The sequence below is a fragment of the Symsagittifera roscoffensis genome, chromosome 2, assembly GCF_963678635.1.
Source record: "Symsagittifera roscoffensis chromosome 2, txSymRosc1.1, whole genome shotgun sequence".
Classification (NCBI taxonomy): Eukaryota; Metazoa; Xenacoelomorpha; order Acoela; family Convolutidae; genus Symsagittifera; species Symsagittifera roscoffensis.
In genome coordinates, this window is record NC_087063.1 from 23240821 (window position 1) to 23260607 (window position 19787).

The window sequence follows — 19787 nt, forward strand, 5'->3', positions numbered from 1 at the left end:
TGTCGTAAAATAAGCCTAAAGTGACCCTCTAAGAGATGAAGGGGTCAAAATAAATAACGTTTAATTAGTGCTATGTCCTATTCAACCAATCAATAGTCTAGAAAAACTAAAGAGCTCCATGCTAAAATTAATGCATTCGTAATTGTTCCGACCATTTGCAAAATTTGGAGGAACTTTTTTTCATGTGGGTTTTTTTTTTCACGCAAAAGCAGGTACCACAGAAATTATAGGAATGATTTGAGTTTTATATCATAATAAAGCCCTTTCAGACGCGATTCGAAAATTTTTCTGTCGAGAAAAACCGGTTTAAAATTTTTGATTTTTGGTCCAATTTCGAGCTAATAAGATGAAATTGGAGGCTTACAATAGCTTATTTATGCTTATTATAGTTTTACTAGATTAAAATTAGTTTTATGATTTCTTAGCGCCATTTTGAGAATCAAAACCTTCAAAAGTTCAAAAATTTCTGTGTTATTTTCTCTACTCTGCTTATTCTTCTGTTTTCTGGATAATATTTTGCTCCGAAATGTATGATAAACAGCACAAAAATCTGATTTCACCATTTCATTTTTACGCCACATCGAAGAAACTCCGCCAATTTAGCCCCTTTCCACCACTTGGTTGCCCTAATCGCAACATTTTAAGGTGTTTTTGAAGTTCGTGTGACTATTCATATCAAGTTTTTTGATAGAAGCTATCTGTTGCATATCTAATAGGAAGTGCGATTGCATGAATTTTATCCTGCTGGGCGTGTGTTGTAACTGCAAATAGGATTCTTAAGCGGAAGTCATTATCTAGTTTAATCTTAACTTAAGAAATACCAGAAATTGTTTCTTTCCTAAATTTCATTCTGCGTAAGAGCTCAAAGCTTGTCCTTTGTTGTGCAGAAAATTGATTTATGAAAGGTTCAATTTTTTCTCCAAAGATGGAAAGATCTTAAAGGACATATTTCGAGCTGAAGTAAGCTGGGCACCTTGTATTTATTAATAGACCGGTATAAAAAGTTATTACTTTGCTTTTAATCCATAAATAAATTTTGGTTTTTAACGGTGATAAAATTAGAAGTTAAGAGTCCGGGTTTTATTACATAATATTCTTTATTTGAATTGTATTGGTCATATAGTGTCTACTTGTGGATTACCAGCCTGAGTTGGGTTATCTCGGTTCAAATATGGTTTCTTGATATGCAGGGTTTTTATTGTTTCAGTTCTTGTCTTTGCCAAGACTGACAGCAACTGCTGAAAATGAGCGTCAGTCGTTCAAGAAGTTACCGACGTCGACATCACAGCAGTTTGAATCGAAGACTTGTCGAGATTTGGTTAACGAAAGGGACAATAACTGTACCTACAGCACCATTAGGTGAATATGTTCATTTTGATTTTCTCAACTAACAATCATGGATAGTGTTCTACAATGTTAACAAGAGAAACCAATTTCTGCGCAACTAGTACAGATTGTTGCAGCGATCAATATGTTTTCATTTTTTGATTTCCTTTTTTAGAACTTCGAGTTTCCTGTAACTGTTGCTCGCACTTAAGTCAATGTATTTACACCAGCAAGCCGCGAATTCACTTTTTTCTACCCAAGTCGGAAAAAAATATATATTAAAAGCAGGTCTATCATAGTAGTACCCCTCCTCCTGCAGTACCAGGAGGCTTTTAAATGTACTGAACAAAGTGATTTATAACTTATTTAGGTAATATGGTTTTTGTTGGTTTTGAGGAGAACATTTGAAATTTGTTCACGCTCAAATTTACTTTGTGTTTTGAATTTTGATTTGAGTTCAGTTCAATATTATTGACTAATTTAAAGGCAAACTACGCTTTCCAATTACTTAAATAGCATTGACGCGAAAAAAACGTAAAGTACATATTAGTTTAAGTTTCCAAGTCAAAAGTTTCTATGTCAGAAGTTAATCCAAATATTATATTTTTTTTTACGAAATGCACAATTTGTAAAGGTTTAATTCTCAAATGAATGAATGAATGAGGAGGAAATTTCTGCGGTATGTCTTTTAAGGAGGATTGCGTGGATGATGTTTAAATTTTTTTACCCAATTTTGGAGTTTTTTCTAAGTCAATGTATATTTGGCTGTGACAGATTTCGTCCCATGACAGATTCCGTCCCATTTTAATTTCAACAGATTTCGTCCCACCAATTTGGATATGGGATGTTAGGATGTTGGGTATGGGACGAAATCTATTAAATAAATAAATAGGACGAAATCTGTAGTAGGACGAAATCTGTGCCAATCGTATTTTTATAGATGTTTAAATTGAAATAAATACAGCCAGAGTTTTGCAGTTAGCTTAATGACTTTAAATACTCTAGTCTTTGACTACATGATAAACTAGCTTTAACTATACGATAAAAATTGTTAAGTTTAATACGTAATAGAGGTTCAATATGTTTTGTTTGTCACAAACAAACTTGTCGAACAGAAATCGGATATCTTTAACTATATCCCCCTTTTGAACTGCGACGAGAACTGCGACAAGAACTGTTCTCAATAAAGACTATGGCGCAAGATGTACACGAATTAAAGTCTGAGCTGCTATCGCTGAAGCAATATCGTGAACCAAGTAGTATAATTGAAAAGAACAAAACCAATTATGCTGGGGCAGCGAAGTTTAATCTGAATTCTTCGGCATTCATCAGAAATGCTCGTGAAAGTGTATCCTCAGAAGCTGGTAGCTCGAGGGTTACGAAGCGAAAAGGCTCCAAAGATAGAAATGACCGCAGACCAAAGAAACTACTAATTACGGGAGAAGTGGTAACAGAAGCACTCAAAGGTGTAGAAAAGCCACCACCACGACGCCATCTCTATGTTGGAAGAATTAAACAGACAAATGATGAAAGTGATATAGTCGCATGGTGTCAAAGTAAAGGATTTCCTCTGAATCATATCAGGGAAATAACAAAGGAAAATTCTCGCCACAAAAGTTTCCACTGTGTATTTGACGGCGAACATGCAACAATCATTGATCAACCTAATTCTTGGCCGGAAAATGTTGTAATTAACAGGTACTATCTTGATGCAGAAGCCAGAACCTGGCTCAGAACTTTGAAAAGCGACTGACTAAAATCAAATAAAAAACCCGAGTCTCAATCGAATGCTATGAAAGTTGGTGTAATTAATATACGTTCTCTAGCGAAAAAAGTAAATCAAATACAGAGCATATTGGCTATAGAACAAGTTGATATCTTGATCATAACTGAAACCTGGCTTAAGCCGGATACGGAATATATTCTAAATCAGTGCATAGACTCTTCAAATGAATATCGATACCATCATGTTTCACGAACGGCTAAAATAGGTGGAGGTGTTGCCATAATTTCTCGCGAAGAACTACAGGGTGAAAGAATTTTAAGCCATCTCTCGGACGATGGTGAATTCTTGGTAATTACGGTCGTGACTAGAAAAGTCAAAATAACAATTGCAGCAATATATAGACCGCCGAGTGGAAATTATAACGAGTTTTTTAATGAATTGACTGAAAATATTCTTGCTTCATCAATTGAAACCCAAATTCTCCTCCTGGGTGATTTTAATTTGGATCTAGAAAACAGACGTTGTGCCAAATCCAATACATTTTGTTCGATTCTACTGGAATATAACCTAGAACAGATTGTTAAGAAAGCAACTCACGAATACGGGAAAATTCTAGACCTCATAATTTGTTCAAACCCGGAATTGTGCTCACCCGTTAGAAATGAGCACGTTGAATACTCTGATCACCATCTATTGACGTTCACTTATGAAATCGCAATTCAACGGAAGGATAAAACCAGATTGACTATTTATGATTGGAACAATACAGACTGGAAACATTTAGAGACGGAAATAGATCAGAGTTTAATCTTGAATCTGAACACCAGTGACCCGAACGAGATGGCGGAGAATTTTATCGAAATTTTGCAGCTGCTGAAAACTGATTATGTGCCAACTAAGACCAAAGTTGTCAAAAACCGATTTTGTAATTTTTACGATAAAGAGTTAGCAGACGTAAAACGAAAACGTAGAAAATTAGAACGCGTAATGCGTGTAAATCCTGGATTAGAAAACGAAACAGCTTTCAAGGAGTATTTAAAGAAATGTAAAGATCTGTTTAGAGAGAAGAAATTGATATATTTTTCCAGGCGCTTTGAGCTTTCAAATAGCCATTCGCTCAAGTTTCGTGAATTGAAACGCCTTGCTGGAGAAAAACAACAAAACGTTCTACCACTGATATACTCCAGTGATTATGAATTAGCTGAAAACTTCAACCAATTTTTCATTCAGAAGGTTAGAAATTTAGTGGCAAATGTGAAAAGTAATGGCATCTCGCCGCCACTCTTTGCTTTCACTGCAGTTTCTTCTTTCCAATTCCAATATGTGACTATAGATGAACTAGAAGAAGCAGTAAGAATGGTTTCAAACGCGAACTCACGAGAAGATATACTGAAAACTATAGATATGAAAAGAATCGCACACTCGTGGAAAGATTATTCCATCATTATGATAAACAATTGCATCGATCAGTCCAAATTTCCAAAGTGTCTCAAGAGAGCGGTGATAACTCCTCTCTTTAAAGACCACAAACTTGACCAAAACGTTTTAAATTCTTATAGACCAATAGCGAATCTGATGTTTATCAGTAAAGTTTTTGAAAGAATTTTATATAAACAGCTCGATCAATACCTTAGCTCCTATAATCTTCTATATGAACACCAATCTGCTTACAGGAAGCATTTTTCAACTGAAACGGCTCTGCTAAAAACTACAGATGATCTACTGACTAGTCTCGACAACAAGAGACAGGTCCTTTTGATAGCCCTTGACCTTTCAGCTGCATTTGATACCATTGATCATAAAACATTGAGAAAGATCATGAAAAATCGGATTGGAATGACGAATGATGCAGTGGATCTAATTCTTTCCTATCTAGAGAATCGGACTCAAATTGTTGCTATCAATGATGTTTTATCGAATTCTCAAGAACTCGAATTTGGAGTGCCTCAAGGTTCTCTTCTGGGACCCCTCCTGTTCTCAATCTACCTGACACCATTGAACGATATTATTGGCTCAACTAAATTTTCATACCAAGTGTATGCCGATGATACTACTTTATACTGTGAAATTAAAAATGAGAGTGAAGTAGCAGAAATAGAAAGATCTCTGGTTATTATTTTGAACTGGTTTTCGTCCATGGGGCTTATGTTAAATGAATCAAAAAGCCAAGTAATTAACCTAGCCACTAGTAAGTCAAAAGGTCTAACAAACGGTTCAATACTCATTGGAAATTCAACGGTTAAGCTGATGAAATCAACAGAAAACTCTGTGAAGTCTTTAGGTTGCCTCATTGACCGATCCTTGTCATTGAAAAAACAGATCGATTCCGTGTGTGGCGCCAGTTACCACAGTCTCCGGAAACTATACAGCATACGTTTCTACCTTGATTTTGAAAATAGAAATATGTTGGCAAGAATGCTAGTCTTAAGTCGATTAGACTACTGCAATAGCTTGTACTCGAGCTTACCAAATTATCTGCTCTACAAGTTGCAAAAAGTCCAAAATAGTGCCTGCAGATTTGTTTTCGGTTTGAAGAAGTCAACGAGTATTACTCCTTATCTACATGATCTACATTGGTTGCCCATAAAATCTCGAGTGATTTTTAAAGTCTTGACAATCGTACACAAATGCATTTTCAATCCTCAAATCGTTCCGTCTTATCTGAGTAAATATTTTTCACTACAAAAAAGTTCCTCCCGTTTCAGTGAAAGGACCATGGTCATTAAGAAACCACTGGTTAACACGAACTATGGAAGAAGGACGTTTAGATTTGCTGCCGCACACCATTGGAATAGTTTACCATGTAACCTTAAACTACCAAATGAAACTGAATTTCGTAAACAGTTGAAAACGTATTTGTTTAACCAGTATTACTATGAGACTTGTTTCAGTTAAAGGTTGCTAAAATGACTGAAACTAGAAAGGTTGGAATTCAAAAGCTAAACGAAACCTTGCGTCTAAGAAATGTTCATGTTGAAACCAGGTTTCTCCCCAAAAGACGGATAATATTGAGCTCTGATAAGATCAAGAGAGTGACATATGCTGTTTTGGGATCATCGCTAGTTTATGGGATTTTTCTGCCAGATTCAGTGACAGTTTTGTGCCCTGGTGGAACTCTCTCAACCCTTTGTAGCGATCAGGTTCTCAATGATATGAAAAACTTGGATGTACAAACAGTGCTCATAATGGGAGGAACAAACAACCTGTTTGACCGTTCAGGGCGCCAGTCATTGGGAGCGACTGAAGTAGCCGAGGAGATGGAGAGTGCTATTTTTAGACTCCTTGACTGCAATTTCGAAGTTGGCGTCATGTCACTTATTAGCCGGGAAGGTGAACGCTCTCTTATCAGGAGAGTGAATAAATGCTACAGAAATCTAACGGCATGGTATAAAATCCCGCTCTTTAAAACTGTAAAGTTCAGCTATCGGAGGCATGTTTGCGCAGATGGACTTCACCCCACAGCAAATGGCGTGCGCGAACTTGCTAAGGACTTTTATGACGCCTTCAGAAGCATAGAAAATCCAATGGCTGTGAAACGAAGGCAAAGAAGGCGACGACGATGAAACGCCCAGCTCATTTTAGAGCGGGTCCGATTTTTAACCATCTTCAAAGAACATTTTCTGTTTAAATCCCAGCTCATTTTAGAGTGGGTACGGCTATTGACAGAAACGAACTCATCTTTAGCAGAGCGACTGATTATTTATACGACAAAACTGGTTTTTAATTAAACTCAAACACCTTTGAATTCAAGAAATTGGTGTCGAAATAACATATGTGATGATGATGATGATGATTTTGCTACAGGTGGAAATTCATTACTAGGTTTAAAATTCTTATATGCTGTACCGTTGATTCGGGTCTGTTTTTTAATTTAATTGCATTCATTGTCTCTTTTCCAACTGTCTGTTGGCTATGTTTTTTCGTTTTTGAGTACATGTAGTTTTCCCCAAGATTCTGTTTGCTATGTTTTGAAATTTTGCTTTTTTAAGGTCGGCTAGTTCTACTTGTGCCAATAGTGGGGACTCAACAATCCATTCTAGCTCAGGAGGACTTGGTGGGGAGTATGACGTGTCAGATGTGGACTGCACTCTGGTCTCGGAGGGATCAGAACAAGCAGCTGCTGTCACTGCATCGGTTTGTAGTTATTATACATTTAAACGTCATTGTCACGCACCAATCTCATATCAGAAGAACCAAATAGCGGAAAATTTACCAAGCACTAGAAATTATTCGAATAGTCATGAATATCGGTTTAATTGTTTTTCAAAATAATTTGATTTCAACCCTTGAATATGCGAGACAATTGATTTTCGTTCAGTTAAAGCTTTCTGAAAAGATGCATGAAATTTGTAGGTCCAAAATTCTGACTGAATTTTCGCGTTCCGTTTCAGATTTTTGAACACTGAGTTCTGATTAAGTGCAATAACTTTCGTTTCTTCTGCGACGGAGAATTTGCTCTCCTCCGTCTGCTTAAATGCTTAATGGTTGGGGTGGAGACGTTTATGATAGAAGGGTCGCTAAAGTTTTTTTTAGTTCCTCATGTAAATGCGTATCAATTACATAATGACATAAATTTTTGCGCCAATCGCCTTTTCTATGTAATTTAATTTACTTGCCAATCCGACTTTCAAATGAAAAAATGGTTATTCAAATATCAACATTAGATGGAAACGAATCTGAAACACGCGTTGAAGAGAAGTAGATTTTGTTCTTTTTTTATTGCAACATTAAAATTGAAAGCTGGAATTTCCCTGAAGCTATTTTCATATTTCAGAGACATTTTGGCGGGATAGAGGTAAATAAAGTGTAATAAAGTCGTCTCTTTCCACTCAATTTTCTTCTTCAGCATCGTTCCTCTTTAAACAGCAGAGCCATAGCCTGAAGCTGTTTTTCGATGTCCAGAAGTAGAGTAGTTGAGAGCTTGAGCTCAATAAAAGATATTTTACGCACTCGTTCAGATTGAAGGAACGCGACTAATTAAATCTTTGGAGTGCTTGGAAAAAATCATTGATGCTTTACTTAGGCTCCGAATGCATTCCTAAATAGCTTATGTACTAGTTAATATTAATTGGTTAAATAATGCTTATTTTGACATTTGACCAAATTGGTTAAACTAGTATTTTTAAGATCATTTATCCACGAGGGATAGGACCAACATACGAGCTGTACAGCTCATCACGGCGAACCGCTGTTGTGCCCCTGCTTAAGAACTACATGCAATTTTTTTGGTTATTTTTCTGGGCTGGGTAATGTTGCCTCACCCTCAAGCAACGAGCACGGATCATGGTGGGCCTCGAACATCCGACCTTTCGATTGAGAGGCGGAGACGTAACCACTTCACCACTGCTCCCCTGACCGCTGTTGTGCCCCTGCTTAAGAACTACATGCAATTTTTTTGGTTATTTTCGGTCAAGAGTAATGAACGTATTGAGTGCTCTTACGTAGGTTTCGGTGGTTTTTTGCTCTTTTTTTCAGGAAAAAGTCATAAAATTTGTTCTCGCTCAATTTTGATTTTTGCGGTTTGAATTCTAATTTTTTTAAGTTCACTTCATTTCCTTAGTTGAAAGGAAGGCAAACTCCACTTTCGAACAGCAAAAACGTAAAGGTCACGAAAAACGTTATCGACATTTATTTTCAAAAATGGAATTTAATTATCAGCTAACCAAGTAAAAAGAACTTTACCTATTGATTCAGTTTTCTCAAAGAAGGGCCAACCATAAAATATTCGTCAAATTCAAAGAGCTTTAAGGGCTTACATTTTTTCTTGAAAACTTTTAAAACTCTTTTCCAACTATCAGTTGGCTGGCTCAATCAGTTTGACAAAGCAATCGACGAAAGTGACGGAGCTTGGAGTGTTGTTTTTTATTCAGACCAATTTCGGTTTTTCACCTCTGATAGTTTTTTGTGCAGTTATCGAGGTTTAAATACTGCAATATTTTTTGCTTATGGATAAATAATGAGCGCCGAAATTGCAATTTTCTCAGAACGCTTAGCAAATACGTAGAATTAATGCGGCTCATATTATTCCAAGTGAATTTATAAAATCGAAAGTTTCAAAAAAGAACTTTTTTTTTCTTTGAGTTGTTTTAAAGTCTTTCATTGCTGGTTGGCTGATGGTTTGGAAAATTTCCCGAAATTTGAACCACAATATATTTAGACGCCACAGAGAGAAAGTTCGTGGTTTTTCCCTGATACGAGCAGACTTGTGTTTTAATCAAATCATCCAATCAGTGATGCTGCGTTTGAATTACAGCGCGTGCTCAGGCTCTTAGTTTTTGACAGAAACAATTTTAATTCAAACGGAATGAAGCTATTTCCTTAGCTTTCGTAAATGAAAGTAGATTAGCTTGAGATCTATAATTGTTTTAACAATCTAATCATTGCTAAACCTCTAAATTTACATGCTGATTGTGCGCGAAGCAAGACTATTTTAGCGGTCTGCCTTGAGAACTAACTCTGTTTTGGAGTAATGCTCGATACTGAAATTGAATATGTTAAGGTGCTAATGGATGAAATAGAGGCACAGCAGAAGATCATTCAGCAAGTGAGTAGGGCTCTTAACATAGCGGAGACCAGGAACAGCTGCAAGAACTCAGAGGAGCAAATTGAGGCTGAGAGGGTACTGCTTCTCTCACATGCACGACAGGAGGCGCTGAAAAACGAACTGACCGCACTCAGGTTCGAAACTTGCTCGGTCTAGAAAAGCGAAACCACGCAATTAGCTTGTTTATAATGATCTGATTCAATTGCGCTGGGATCATTGAATCGGAACATAAATTTTTTGAAACTATTTTTTGGAGACTAGAATAATTATAATTTGACAGTGCCGTTAAATTCAAAATACTGCTTTGAAAAGCAGAAATCAGTTTATGTTTCCGGCTACCCACATTTAGGAAAGGATCTATAGCCTAGTCCTATGTTTCGGGCCAATATTTTTGGTATCACAAAGAAAGATGTGTAATGATAAGGAGGTCTTTTTGAGTTATGGAATGAGATTCCGAAAAAAAAATAGAAAATTTTTAAGGAAGTCACAATTTTACAGCCAGTTAGATTTTTAGATAACTTATTACAATCCAGCTTGGTTTTAGGGTTGTTTAAGCACTAAATAACAAATGAAAAACCATATCAGCCATACGTCATTTTTTGCAAAATATATAAAATCCCTAATTTTTTTTAAAAAATTTCCACTGGCGAAATTAAAGCATGAAAAGCCAAAAAAATCGTTAGAGCGAAATCAGGTTACTCAAATTAGCATCTTTATTTCGAAGTAATTTAGTTCAGCTATTTCTGTAAATTCATTCAGTTGTAGCTCATCAGGTAAATTCGAGTAATGGATTTGAAAAACTGTCATCCAAATTAACAGACAATCGGCTATATTCCGATTTGTTAATTATTCGAGCTTGTCAGAAGGGCTAAATATACCTACTTGTTTGCAAAAAAGAATAAAAATAAAATGAGGAATAAGACTAGTTAAGTAATAATCATGATTGATGGGATTTCAGGAGACTAAATTTGCTTTCAACATACTCTATTCGTTTTGTTTTTTCTCTAGTAGCTGTAAATTGCTTGGGAATTGAACATTTCAGGAGGCGCAGATTTGAATAAAATAGGCACGACGATAGTGTGTTTCCAGTTTTTTCATTATTTGTGGCAGTTTTTCTCTTAGTTTAGAATCTTGCTGTTGTAGGAACTACACCTTGTTGAAACGCAACAGAAGCTCAGAACGGCAACTTGAAAGTGGAAGCGGGTTCTCGAGTTCAACCGAAACTATCGACAAACCCCTGCCATGCTACGGAAACATCACGCTTTCCAACATTAATATACCTTTAAAAAGAGACGAAATGTTTCACCTGAATTTGACGAAACACAATATACACTATGTATGTCTAATAAGATACAAAACACAAGTTATTGCTACTCAGTTAGTATCTGCAGGCTCAGACTACAAAGCGGTCACCTTCGCCAACATGATTACCTTCAGAAACGTGGACCCGAAGTTTGAACTGGTAATTGAAGTTTGGGGTTACTCTTGTCTTAATATTGCAGACAAGGGACATCAGTCGCAGCAATCTAATAAAGATAAGCGAAAGAAGACCAAATTACACAGTGCTGAGAAGCGAAAAGCGGCGTATTTTTTGACATCTCCTTTTGTGAAGAAAGCAAAACACTCTACAGATACGCCAGGAAGTGCAAGTAAAGGTAGCGGTCATCACAACGCGAAACAGATGGCGACCTTGACTTTCTCGCCTGCTGCCACGCCTGGCTACAGGCAGATGGGCTTCAAAAAGGCAGCTCAGGTTGTTCTGACGAAGAAAAATTGTAACAGTAAGGAACTGCAATTGGAACAAGTAAGTATTAGGCTGAGTTGTGAATCATGTGCTTCGCCCAAATTCATGTATCGAACAATGTGGTTGAGTTAAGACTCTCTGTTTCTAAGTGTCAATGAACGTTGAGAAAGGTCGTTATATTTTTTCTGTGTTTTTTTGTATTTTTTTTTGGTACAAGTCGAGGTTGAATTTTTCGAGGTTGGCTTCGATTACGTCTTTACACTTCGTCAGCTTAGTGTATTGTTACGAACCTTCTTTTTTTTCTAACCTAAGTGACAAATATTGGTGCCACTTTTGGGACACCTTTACAGCTTTTTGATAACCTGTGCTTTACATTCGAATCGTAATAAGTTAACACAGTTGATGCATTTTTAATTTAATTCATCAGATGAACCGAAGAAAGCTATTTGTTTCAAACAACATAATGGTAAAAACTCGATTTCAGAAAATTTCTAACTCAATTTGTCTCGCAATTTTTTTGAAATGCCTTATTTATACATAATGTGGCTGTATGCTTTCCGATTTGTTACATGCAAAGTTAGTATGGATGCCTTCAGTTTGTTATATTCCAAATTATTACTTGCAAAGTTATGTCTATTTGTATTTGGTGCCACTTTTGCTGAATCGATTGGCAATTTATTAGCATGTGTAGCTGCTTTATTCGTGACTAGTTTTTGTCGGTGGTTAAGCGTGCTTGGCTGACAAGTTAGTGCGTGAGAATCAAAATCTCTTGATTGCAAACGGCGGAAGTTCGAATCCTATACCTAGACGAATTTTTAATAATCTATTATATATTTAAATGCGGGCTTCACTATTTCGCCATGTTTAAGCTTTTTCAACGTATTTTTTTGCATGTTTAACAAATGAGTTTTTTAACGTTTAAGTTATATCGTATATTGCAATGGTTAAGGTTTTTTTTTTCGATTTTCCAGTTTAAATTCAGTGTTTATTCCATCAAGTTTGAAATTAACAACCCAATAGTTGGATATTGTCAGTTTTCCCAGGTTTTACGATTCTGGCCCCTATATATGAATAACCAAATCCTTTCAGTTTACGAGATAGGCAATTTTCGAGGTTTTTCAAAAAATTTCTGGAAAACTCAATTTTAAAAAATTTCTCAATTTTTGAAATTCTCGCCCTGTAGTTGGGTACTGTCAGGGTACTCTCGGGGGGTTGCGAATCTTGCTTCCAATTCTCACTTCTCAAATCCTTGTAGTTTTCGAGATATGACGTTTTTTTATGATTTTTTCAAAAAAATTTCAAAAACAGATTTTAAAAAATTATTCCAAAACGTTGAAGATCTCAATCCTGTTGTTGGATGTTGTGAGGGTATTCTCAGGGGTTGCTAATCTTGCCTTTGAATATGGCTGCTCAAATCCGTGTAGTTTTCGAGATATGACTTTTTTTGGATTTTTTTCCAAAACTTAGATATAAAAAATTTAACAAAACTTGAAATTACCATCTCAGTAGTGAGGCTCTGTCAGGGTACTCTAGGAGTTGCGAATTTTGCGTCCCAATATGACTACTTAAATCCTTGTAGTTTTCGAGATATGACGTTTTTTATGATCCAAAAAAAAATTAAATGTTAAAAAGTTCCAACTTTGAAGATATCAATCCTGTTATTGGAATCTGTGAGGGTACTCTCAGGGGGTTGCGAATCTTGCCTCTGAATAAGACTGCTCAAAATCTTGCAGTTTTCCAGATATGAAGTTTTTTGTGATTTTTTCAAAAAAATTTCATGAAAATTGAATTAATTTTTTTTTCAAAGTTTGAAATTCCTAACCTGTAGTTGGGGGGCTGTCAGAGTAATCTCAGGGGTTGCAAATTCGGCCTTCAATAAAGAATGCCCAAATCATTTTTGTTTAAGAGATAAGACGATTTTTGTGATATTTTCGGACATTTTCAGAAAACTCAAATTACAAAATAATTCGTTATAGTGAAATTCCCAAACCTTAAGTTGTGTACTTTCAAAGATTGCGAATATTGCCATCAAAAAAGGTTGCTCAAATTTTGGTAGTTTTCGAAATGTGCATTTTTTCTTCGAAACGTTGTAGTTGGGTACTGTAAGGGTACTCTCAGGAGTTGCAAATCTTGCGTCCAAATGCGACTGCTCAATTGCTTTCAGTTTCCCAGATGTGATGTTTTTTAATTCACTATAAACTTAAATATAAAAAAATGTCACAAATTTTTATAGGTTTTCAAAATTTGAATTAAAAAATCGAATGAAAAATTTTACCATAATTTGAAGTTACTCTCAGGAGTTGCAAATCTTGCGTCCAAATGCGACTGCTCAATTGCTTTCAGTTTCCCAGATGTGACGTTTCTTAGTTCATTTTAAATTTTTCGAAGAACTTTTATAAAACTTCACAAAATTTTATGGTTCTTCAAAATTTGTATAAAAAACTTGAATCAAAAACGTTGCAAAGTTTTTAATTACGAACCCTGTAATTGGGTGCTGTTAGAGCACACTCAAAGAGAAGTTTTTGAGTTGTTGAAAATTCGAAGCACCTGTGGTGCGGTACACGCTAGTTCGAGGTTTATTTCTATTTTTTTCTTATTCCATTTTTACACAATAAGAAGCAATGTGTTATAGTACGAACTTTCTTTTTTTTCCAACCTAAGTCGCATATATTGTTGCGACTACTATATTTGCTGCAATATTTGCTGCCTTGACATGGCAGCTTATTTGTTGCACCTTTACAGTTTATTGATAACATGTGCTTTGACATTCGAATAGTTGTAAGTTTACACAGTTGATGCATTTTTAATTCATCAAGTGAAACGAAAAAAGCTATTTGTTTCAAGCAACATCACAAAAATAAGTTTTCAGTTTCAGAAATTTTCTAACTCAATGTATCTCGCCATTTTTTGAAATGCATAATTTGTACATAATGTGGCTTTAGGATTTGCAATTTATTACATGCAAAGTTGTATCTTTGTGTATTTAGTGTTTCTTTTGCTGCATCGAGTTTACGATTTATTAGCATATGTAGCTGAGTTATTGCTGGCTAATTTTTGGGGACTTAAGCATCCGTAGCTGAATGGTTACTTCGTGAGACTCAAATTTGCTAGTTTTTGCAAATTGGAGGTTTATTTCTATTTTTTTTTCTATGTCATCTGATAGAGCTGCGTTTTGGTAGTGTTCTTGCAAAAGTTTACGAAGCGCAGCTTTGCCTCTGTCTAGAGCTGCTTTTTGTCGAGTTCTCGTTAGTGCTTGCGAAGCGAAGCCTCTGTGTAAAATCATTTCATTTTCTTTGGTAAAGGTCACCAGAAATGTCATCGAGTTCTAGTTTCGAAAGTGGCTTTTAAGTTTGAGGTTTTCTATTGGAATAAAAAGTACCTATTGATCCAGTTGTCTCAAATTGGGTTATTTTTATCAAAAAATGTCATTTGTTCATTCTTTTTGATTAGCTATCAAGGCATATATAGAATTTTGAGGAGCTTCAAGATTATTTATTTTAAAAATATTTTTCAGTTCAATTTATTTAATATTTCCTTGTGATAAGCAAGAATGTTGCAATCGGGTACTATGCTTTTTTCCCGTAAATAATTTTGTTCACAGAATGGTCAACATTAGAAATGGTAAATTTAGGTTCAGTTGATAATAAGTTAAAGTTTACTTGCGTCTCTGGCACACTGGGTCTAGAGGTAACAAATACGCCTGGGACGGCAAAGGTCGTTAGTTGGAATCTGACAGGACCCTGTTTTTTCAAACGAGAAATATTCAGTTTCAAAAAAATTTTTGGCTTATGAATTGTTTGCTTATGTTTTGTCGGCTTAGTTTCCACTTCGTAGATAGAATATATATTTTTTTTGCTGTACGCAAGTTACATTGTAGCTGTTTGTAGTGTTCTGATTTACTCCTGCTGTTTGTAATTTTAGTAACTTTTCTTTCCTATAACTTTTTTTGCTGAAAAACTTTATTTTGTCCAAATAGTTTCGGCTTATATTATATCGGCTTAGTGGCCTCATATTATTTCATTTGACGAGCAAATAAAGTTTTCGAGTGTTTTTGTGTTTTTAGGGCGCGGGATACTTACTAATTTTTCAAAATTCTTGTCTTGTTGATTTTTTTGGCGTTAAGGGTTTCTGACAAGGTACTTTTGTCTTTGTTACCACTGGGTACATTATTTTGGAATGCTAATTTCACATTCTGTTGTCTTGGCATGTTTTTGTTTCAAACCTGGCCTGATTCATTTTGATAGATCTTACTTTTTCAACATGTTTGATTTTCATCTTCAGTTTTTTATCTTGTTTTGTATCGCAAGTGGTGCGAAGCTCAGCTTCGCCTCTATGTTTAACACTTCACTTTTGGGAAAGTTTTTTTGATAGGTTTAAGCAAGATAATTAATTTAATTGTCTCATGATCCGAATATGGCTATAGCTCATAGTTTACTTCCCACGCAAAAGTTAGCTACCACTACTATTTGTAGGAAATAGTTCATTGCTATATCAGAAAAAAGTACTTTCCGTCCTGAATTGATCTGTTCTTAGCGTTCGTTTAAGCTATTATAAGTATTTTAAGCCTTTAATAACTACGTAGCGGAAATTTATCAAGCGCTATTTTTCTGAGTGGAAGAAAAGTAAAAATGAACTTGCAAAAAAAATGAAATTGCTTTTCAATTTTTTTGTTCGTTTTTCTGATCAAGCTATCTTCAATTTTGACTATTTACATTACACTATTCAAGCTTGCGAGCGTAGTGAATTATTTCGAATCTACTATATTTTTCAGCCCAACTCGCAAATTCAAATGCTCATTTATTTGGTCGGACTTTTGCTGTAATCAAAGTTAGAGTTAGATTTACATACTGAGTTAGATGTACATATGCTAACAATTCGGATCAACTCATTTTCGACATTATTTTACAAAATTGTGTTTCCTACAGATAAAATCAATTCAACAAAAATAAGATTGAATAAGCGCGTTTCAGACAATGATTTGACGTTTTTAAAACATAATTGAAAAATTTAATTATCTGCATGATCCTACTAATAAGTGATAAATAATCTGAAAACAAAATTGATTCATGTTTTTTTGAAGTTAAGAAAATCTGAAAGTAGGAAGTGTAGGCAATTAATTTGTAAGAATCTAAATTTGGAAAGGAGTTTCAGTTTATTGCTATTACGAGGATTTGTTTTACTTGTTCTTTGACGTGACAGTCATTTCAGTATCCTTCCTGAAACTTTTCACCGCCAAGTTCAAAAATGACCTTGTTCGTCCAAAAAGCAATGGCGGAATTTTGATGGATGATGATGATTATGTAGTCGAAGTTTCTTTGAAAGTCTTCCTTGAGAAGTTAAAGAATCTGTTTATCGCAATGATAAAACTAAATCAGAAAATACTTTTTAATCGGGAAAACATTTTCACTTTCTTACGATATGAGGATTCATGGTCAGTTAAAAGTGATTATCTAGCGCCAACATGTAAGTTATCATGCACGATAAAAACTTTTTAATAACAAAAATAATCGGAATCGAAGAAATAGGTTCACCAATTGTAGTTTCCCGTCTACTCTAAATAAAATTCTTCGTTTTCTAAATTTAGTTTGGAAATAATATAGAAAGTTGAATCTGAGTTTGAAAGTTGAATCGTTCCATCTGATATTGAATTTTGCCTTCTAGTTTCTCGTGAAAAAAATTTTCTTTCTATTTTTTGTACTCTCGTATGTTATCACATGTACTGCGTTATAAATATAACGTTGTGACGTGTTCATTTAGTTTTGTTTTATTGGCCAATCAATTATTCTTGTTAGCTATTGCAAATGAATAGCAGCTGTACTGATAAAATGATAGACAACTTGACTTTCAATCTCGGATTAGATGCGTGAGCAGTATATTCCATTCCTCAATTTTTTTTAGAAATTATATCCTCTTTATTATCTTCTTTCCCTTAAACCTTTAGGTATTTTTAAACATATTTGAAAACTAATTTCTTTTCATCTGATATTCATGTACGTTTTTTTCTTCCGAATTTTGTAACGAACGTAATGGAATATTTGTGCTCGGGGTGATTTTTTCTTCAGACAAATTTCGACTTTTTAAACTAAGAATTTTTGACGGAACTTTTTTATATCAGCCGAAAGGTATTGTTGTCTGGAGCTCAAATTCAAAAAGATTTTTTAAAACCTGTGATCATTTTCTAAGAGTATTGAATGTAGTGAGTACTCTTACATAGGTCTTGCTGATTTTTTTCTTGGTTTTGTTTCAGGAAAAACTCGAAAAGTTTGTTCACACTCAATTTGGATTTTTCGCGGTTTGGTTTATGATTTCTTTTCAAGAAATGAACGTAGTGAGTACTCTTATATCGGTCTTGCTAATTTTTTTTTCAGGAAAAAGTTTTGAATTTTGTTTACGCTCAATTTTGATTTTTCGCAGTTTGACTTGTAATCTTTTTTAAAGTTCATTGCATTTCTGTTGTTAAAAGGAAGGCAAACTCCATTATCGAACAGCAAAATTGTAACGGTCACGGAAAACGTGATCGACTTTTAATTTCGAAAATCGAAGTTAATTATCAGATTTCCCAGCGAAAAAAAAATTACATATTGATCCAGTTTTCTCTAATTGGGTCAATTTTAACATAAAAGTGTCCATCATAAATTATTCTACAAATTCAAAGAGCTTCAAGGCCATCTGTTTTTTTTTCTTCGAAATTCAAAAGTTGACAATTTTTGAAAAAACAAGTAGGTTTTTTTCAGTTTCCTTGCGTTCATTACTCTTTTCCAACTGTCAGTTGGCTATGTTTATAAAATTTCGAGGGTTTGAAGATTGTCAATTTGGGACATTAGTGCGCGATATATTTCGCGCGATTAACGCGTAAGCGGAGATTTTATCCCTCGTAGAAATTGTTCCAAATTGGTTGAAACAGGCTACTTGTCATAATTTCTACTTTCTAGGAGCGAATTCTTCCACTTTGTAGTGTATATGGCCTGTGTGGGGATGATTTTAAAAAAAAACTCAAATTTTTTGTAAACTTTTCCCTTTTTTGAAAAATTCATGACTTTTGTATAGCGAACTCTGCTTCATATACCTTAAAAGACAGTCGAAACATTCAGGGCAATTTTTTGAGTAGCTTACTGAGTTAGATATACATATGCTAACAATTCGTTTGTATTAATCGGATCAACTCATCTTCGACATCATTTTACAAAATTGTGTTTCTTACTGATAAAATCAATTCAACAAAAATAAGATTGAATAAGCGCGTTTCAGACAATGATTTGACGTTTTTGAAACATAATTGAAAAATTTAATTATCTGCATGATCCTAATAATAAGTGATAAATAATCTGAAAACAAAATTGATTCATGTTTTTTTGAAGTTAAGAAAATCTGAAAGTAGGAAGTGTGGGCAATTAATTTGTAAGAATCTAAATTTGGAAAGGAGTTTCAGTTTATTGCTATTACGAGGATTTATATTACTTGTTCTTTGACGTGACAGTCATTTCAGTATCCTTCCTGAAACTTTTCACCGCCAAGTTCAAAAATGACCTTGTTCGTCCAAAAAGCAACGGCGGAATTTTTTTTATACCATTAAAATCATTGCTTGTTCCCGTACTTGCTTTGAAATTAGAGAGCAGAATATTGCTGCCAGAAGTAGTTTTTTAATGGATTCAGTTGAAAACTGAACGGATGGTGTTCTTATCAAAAATCTATTTTTATTATTTGGCCGTTTTCTCAGACAATATGCATCTACTTATAGCTCCATTTGCGAAGATTGTTGTCGTTTTTAGTAAGCTAATGCTGAATTGGTCTCTAGGTTGATTGGATTATCATCATTTCCGTGCATTAAGAAGTAATTACTTTGAAGCCGTTTCTCTTTCTGATTTAATTGCGTTAGTTTGAACTGATTGATCAACATTGCTTGTGAAATGTTTTTGAAGTCATTACAGGGTAGAATTTTGTTCATTCATTTCATTGTTTTAAATATAACGAATGAGTGCTTTCAATTGCAACGTAATTTGATCTTAAATTCAGAGCTTGAGGGAATCATATCTGGCCGAAAATTATTACAGCAAATGAGAATTTAGCATGCTAAAGATGAAAAGAAATAAGTGTGAAATTCATTATCGGACAGTTCGAAAGACATTAACGTGTTACAAATTTTTGTTCTCTCGGCCATGAGCTTCTTAAGACTTTATTTTGAATTTTGTTGTTTAGATTGAATGTGATGACATCATCAATCCACTAAAGGGGACCATGGGAGTCTCCTGCGACCTGTACCCTTTCTTTCAAATGGAATTCAAAGGATTCCTGGTAAGCCAACTCACTCAAGTAAAATGAGAAATGAAAGGGATTACAGCTAATACCAAGGTTCCTTAAACTGGTAACCAAATATGGCATACTAATTTTGGTAGCATTAGTATCCGATTACACCGTCGCAACAGACTTCCGTACCTAAATCAAGGATA

The 19787-nt window shown here is 34.8% G+C and overlaps 1 protein-coding gene across 2 annotated transcripts in view; it reads left to right on the forward strand.

The window, feature by feature from the left end:
- Window positions 1-19787, forward strand: part of LOC134839383 (anillin-like) — an 87315-nt gene that overhangs the window by 23612 nt on the left and 43916 nt on the right. For both annotated transcript variants that reach the window (XM_063854913.1, XM_063854914.1), the window contains exons 6-10: window positions 1208-1359; window positions 7042-7186; window positions 9552-9730; window positions 10740-11400; window positions 19537-19632. In XM_063854913.1, coding sequence (XP_063710983.1) covers window positions 1208-1359; window positions 7042-7186; window positions 9552-9730; window positions 10740-11400; window positions 19537-19632 — 1233 coding nt within the window. The remainder of the gene's footprint in view (window positions 1-1207; window positions 1360-7041; window positions 7187-9551; window positions 9731-10739; window positions 11401-19536; window positions 19633-19787) is intronic.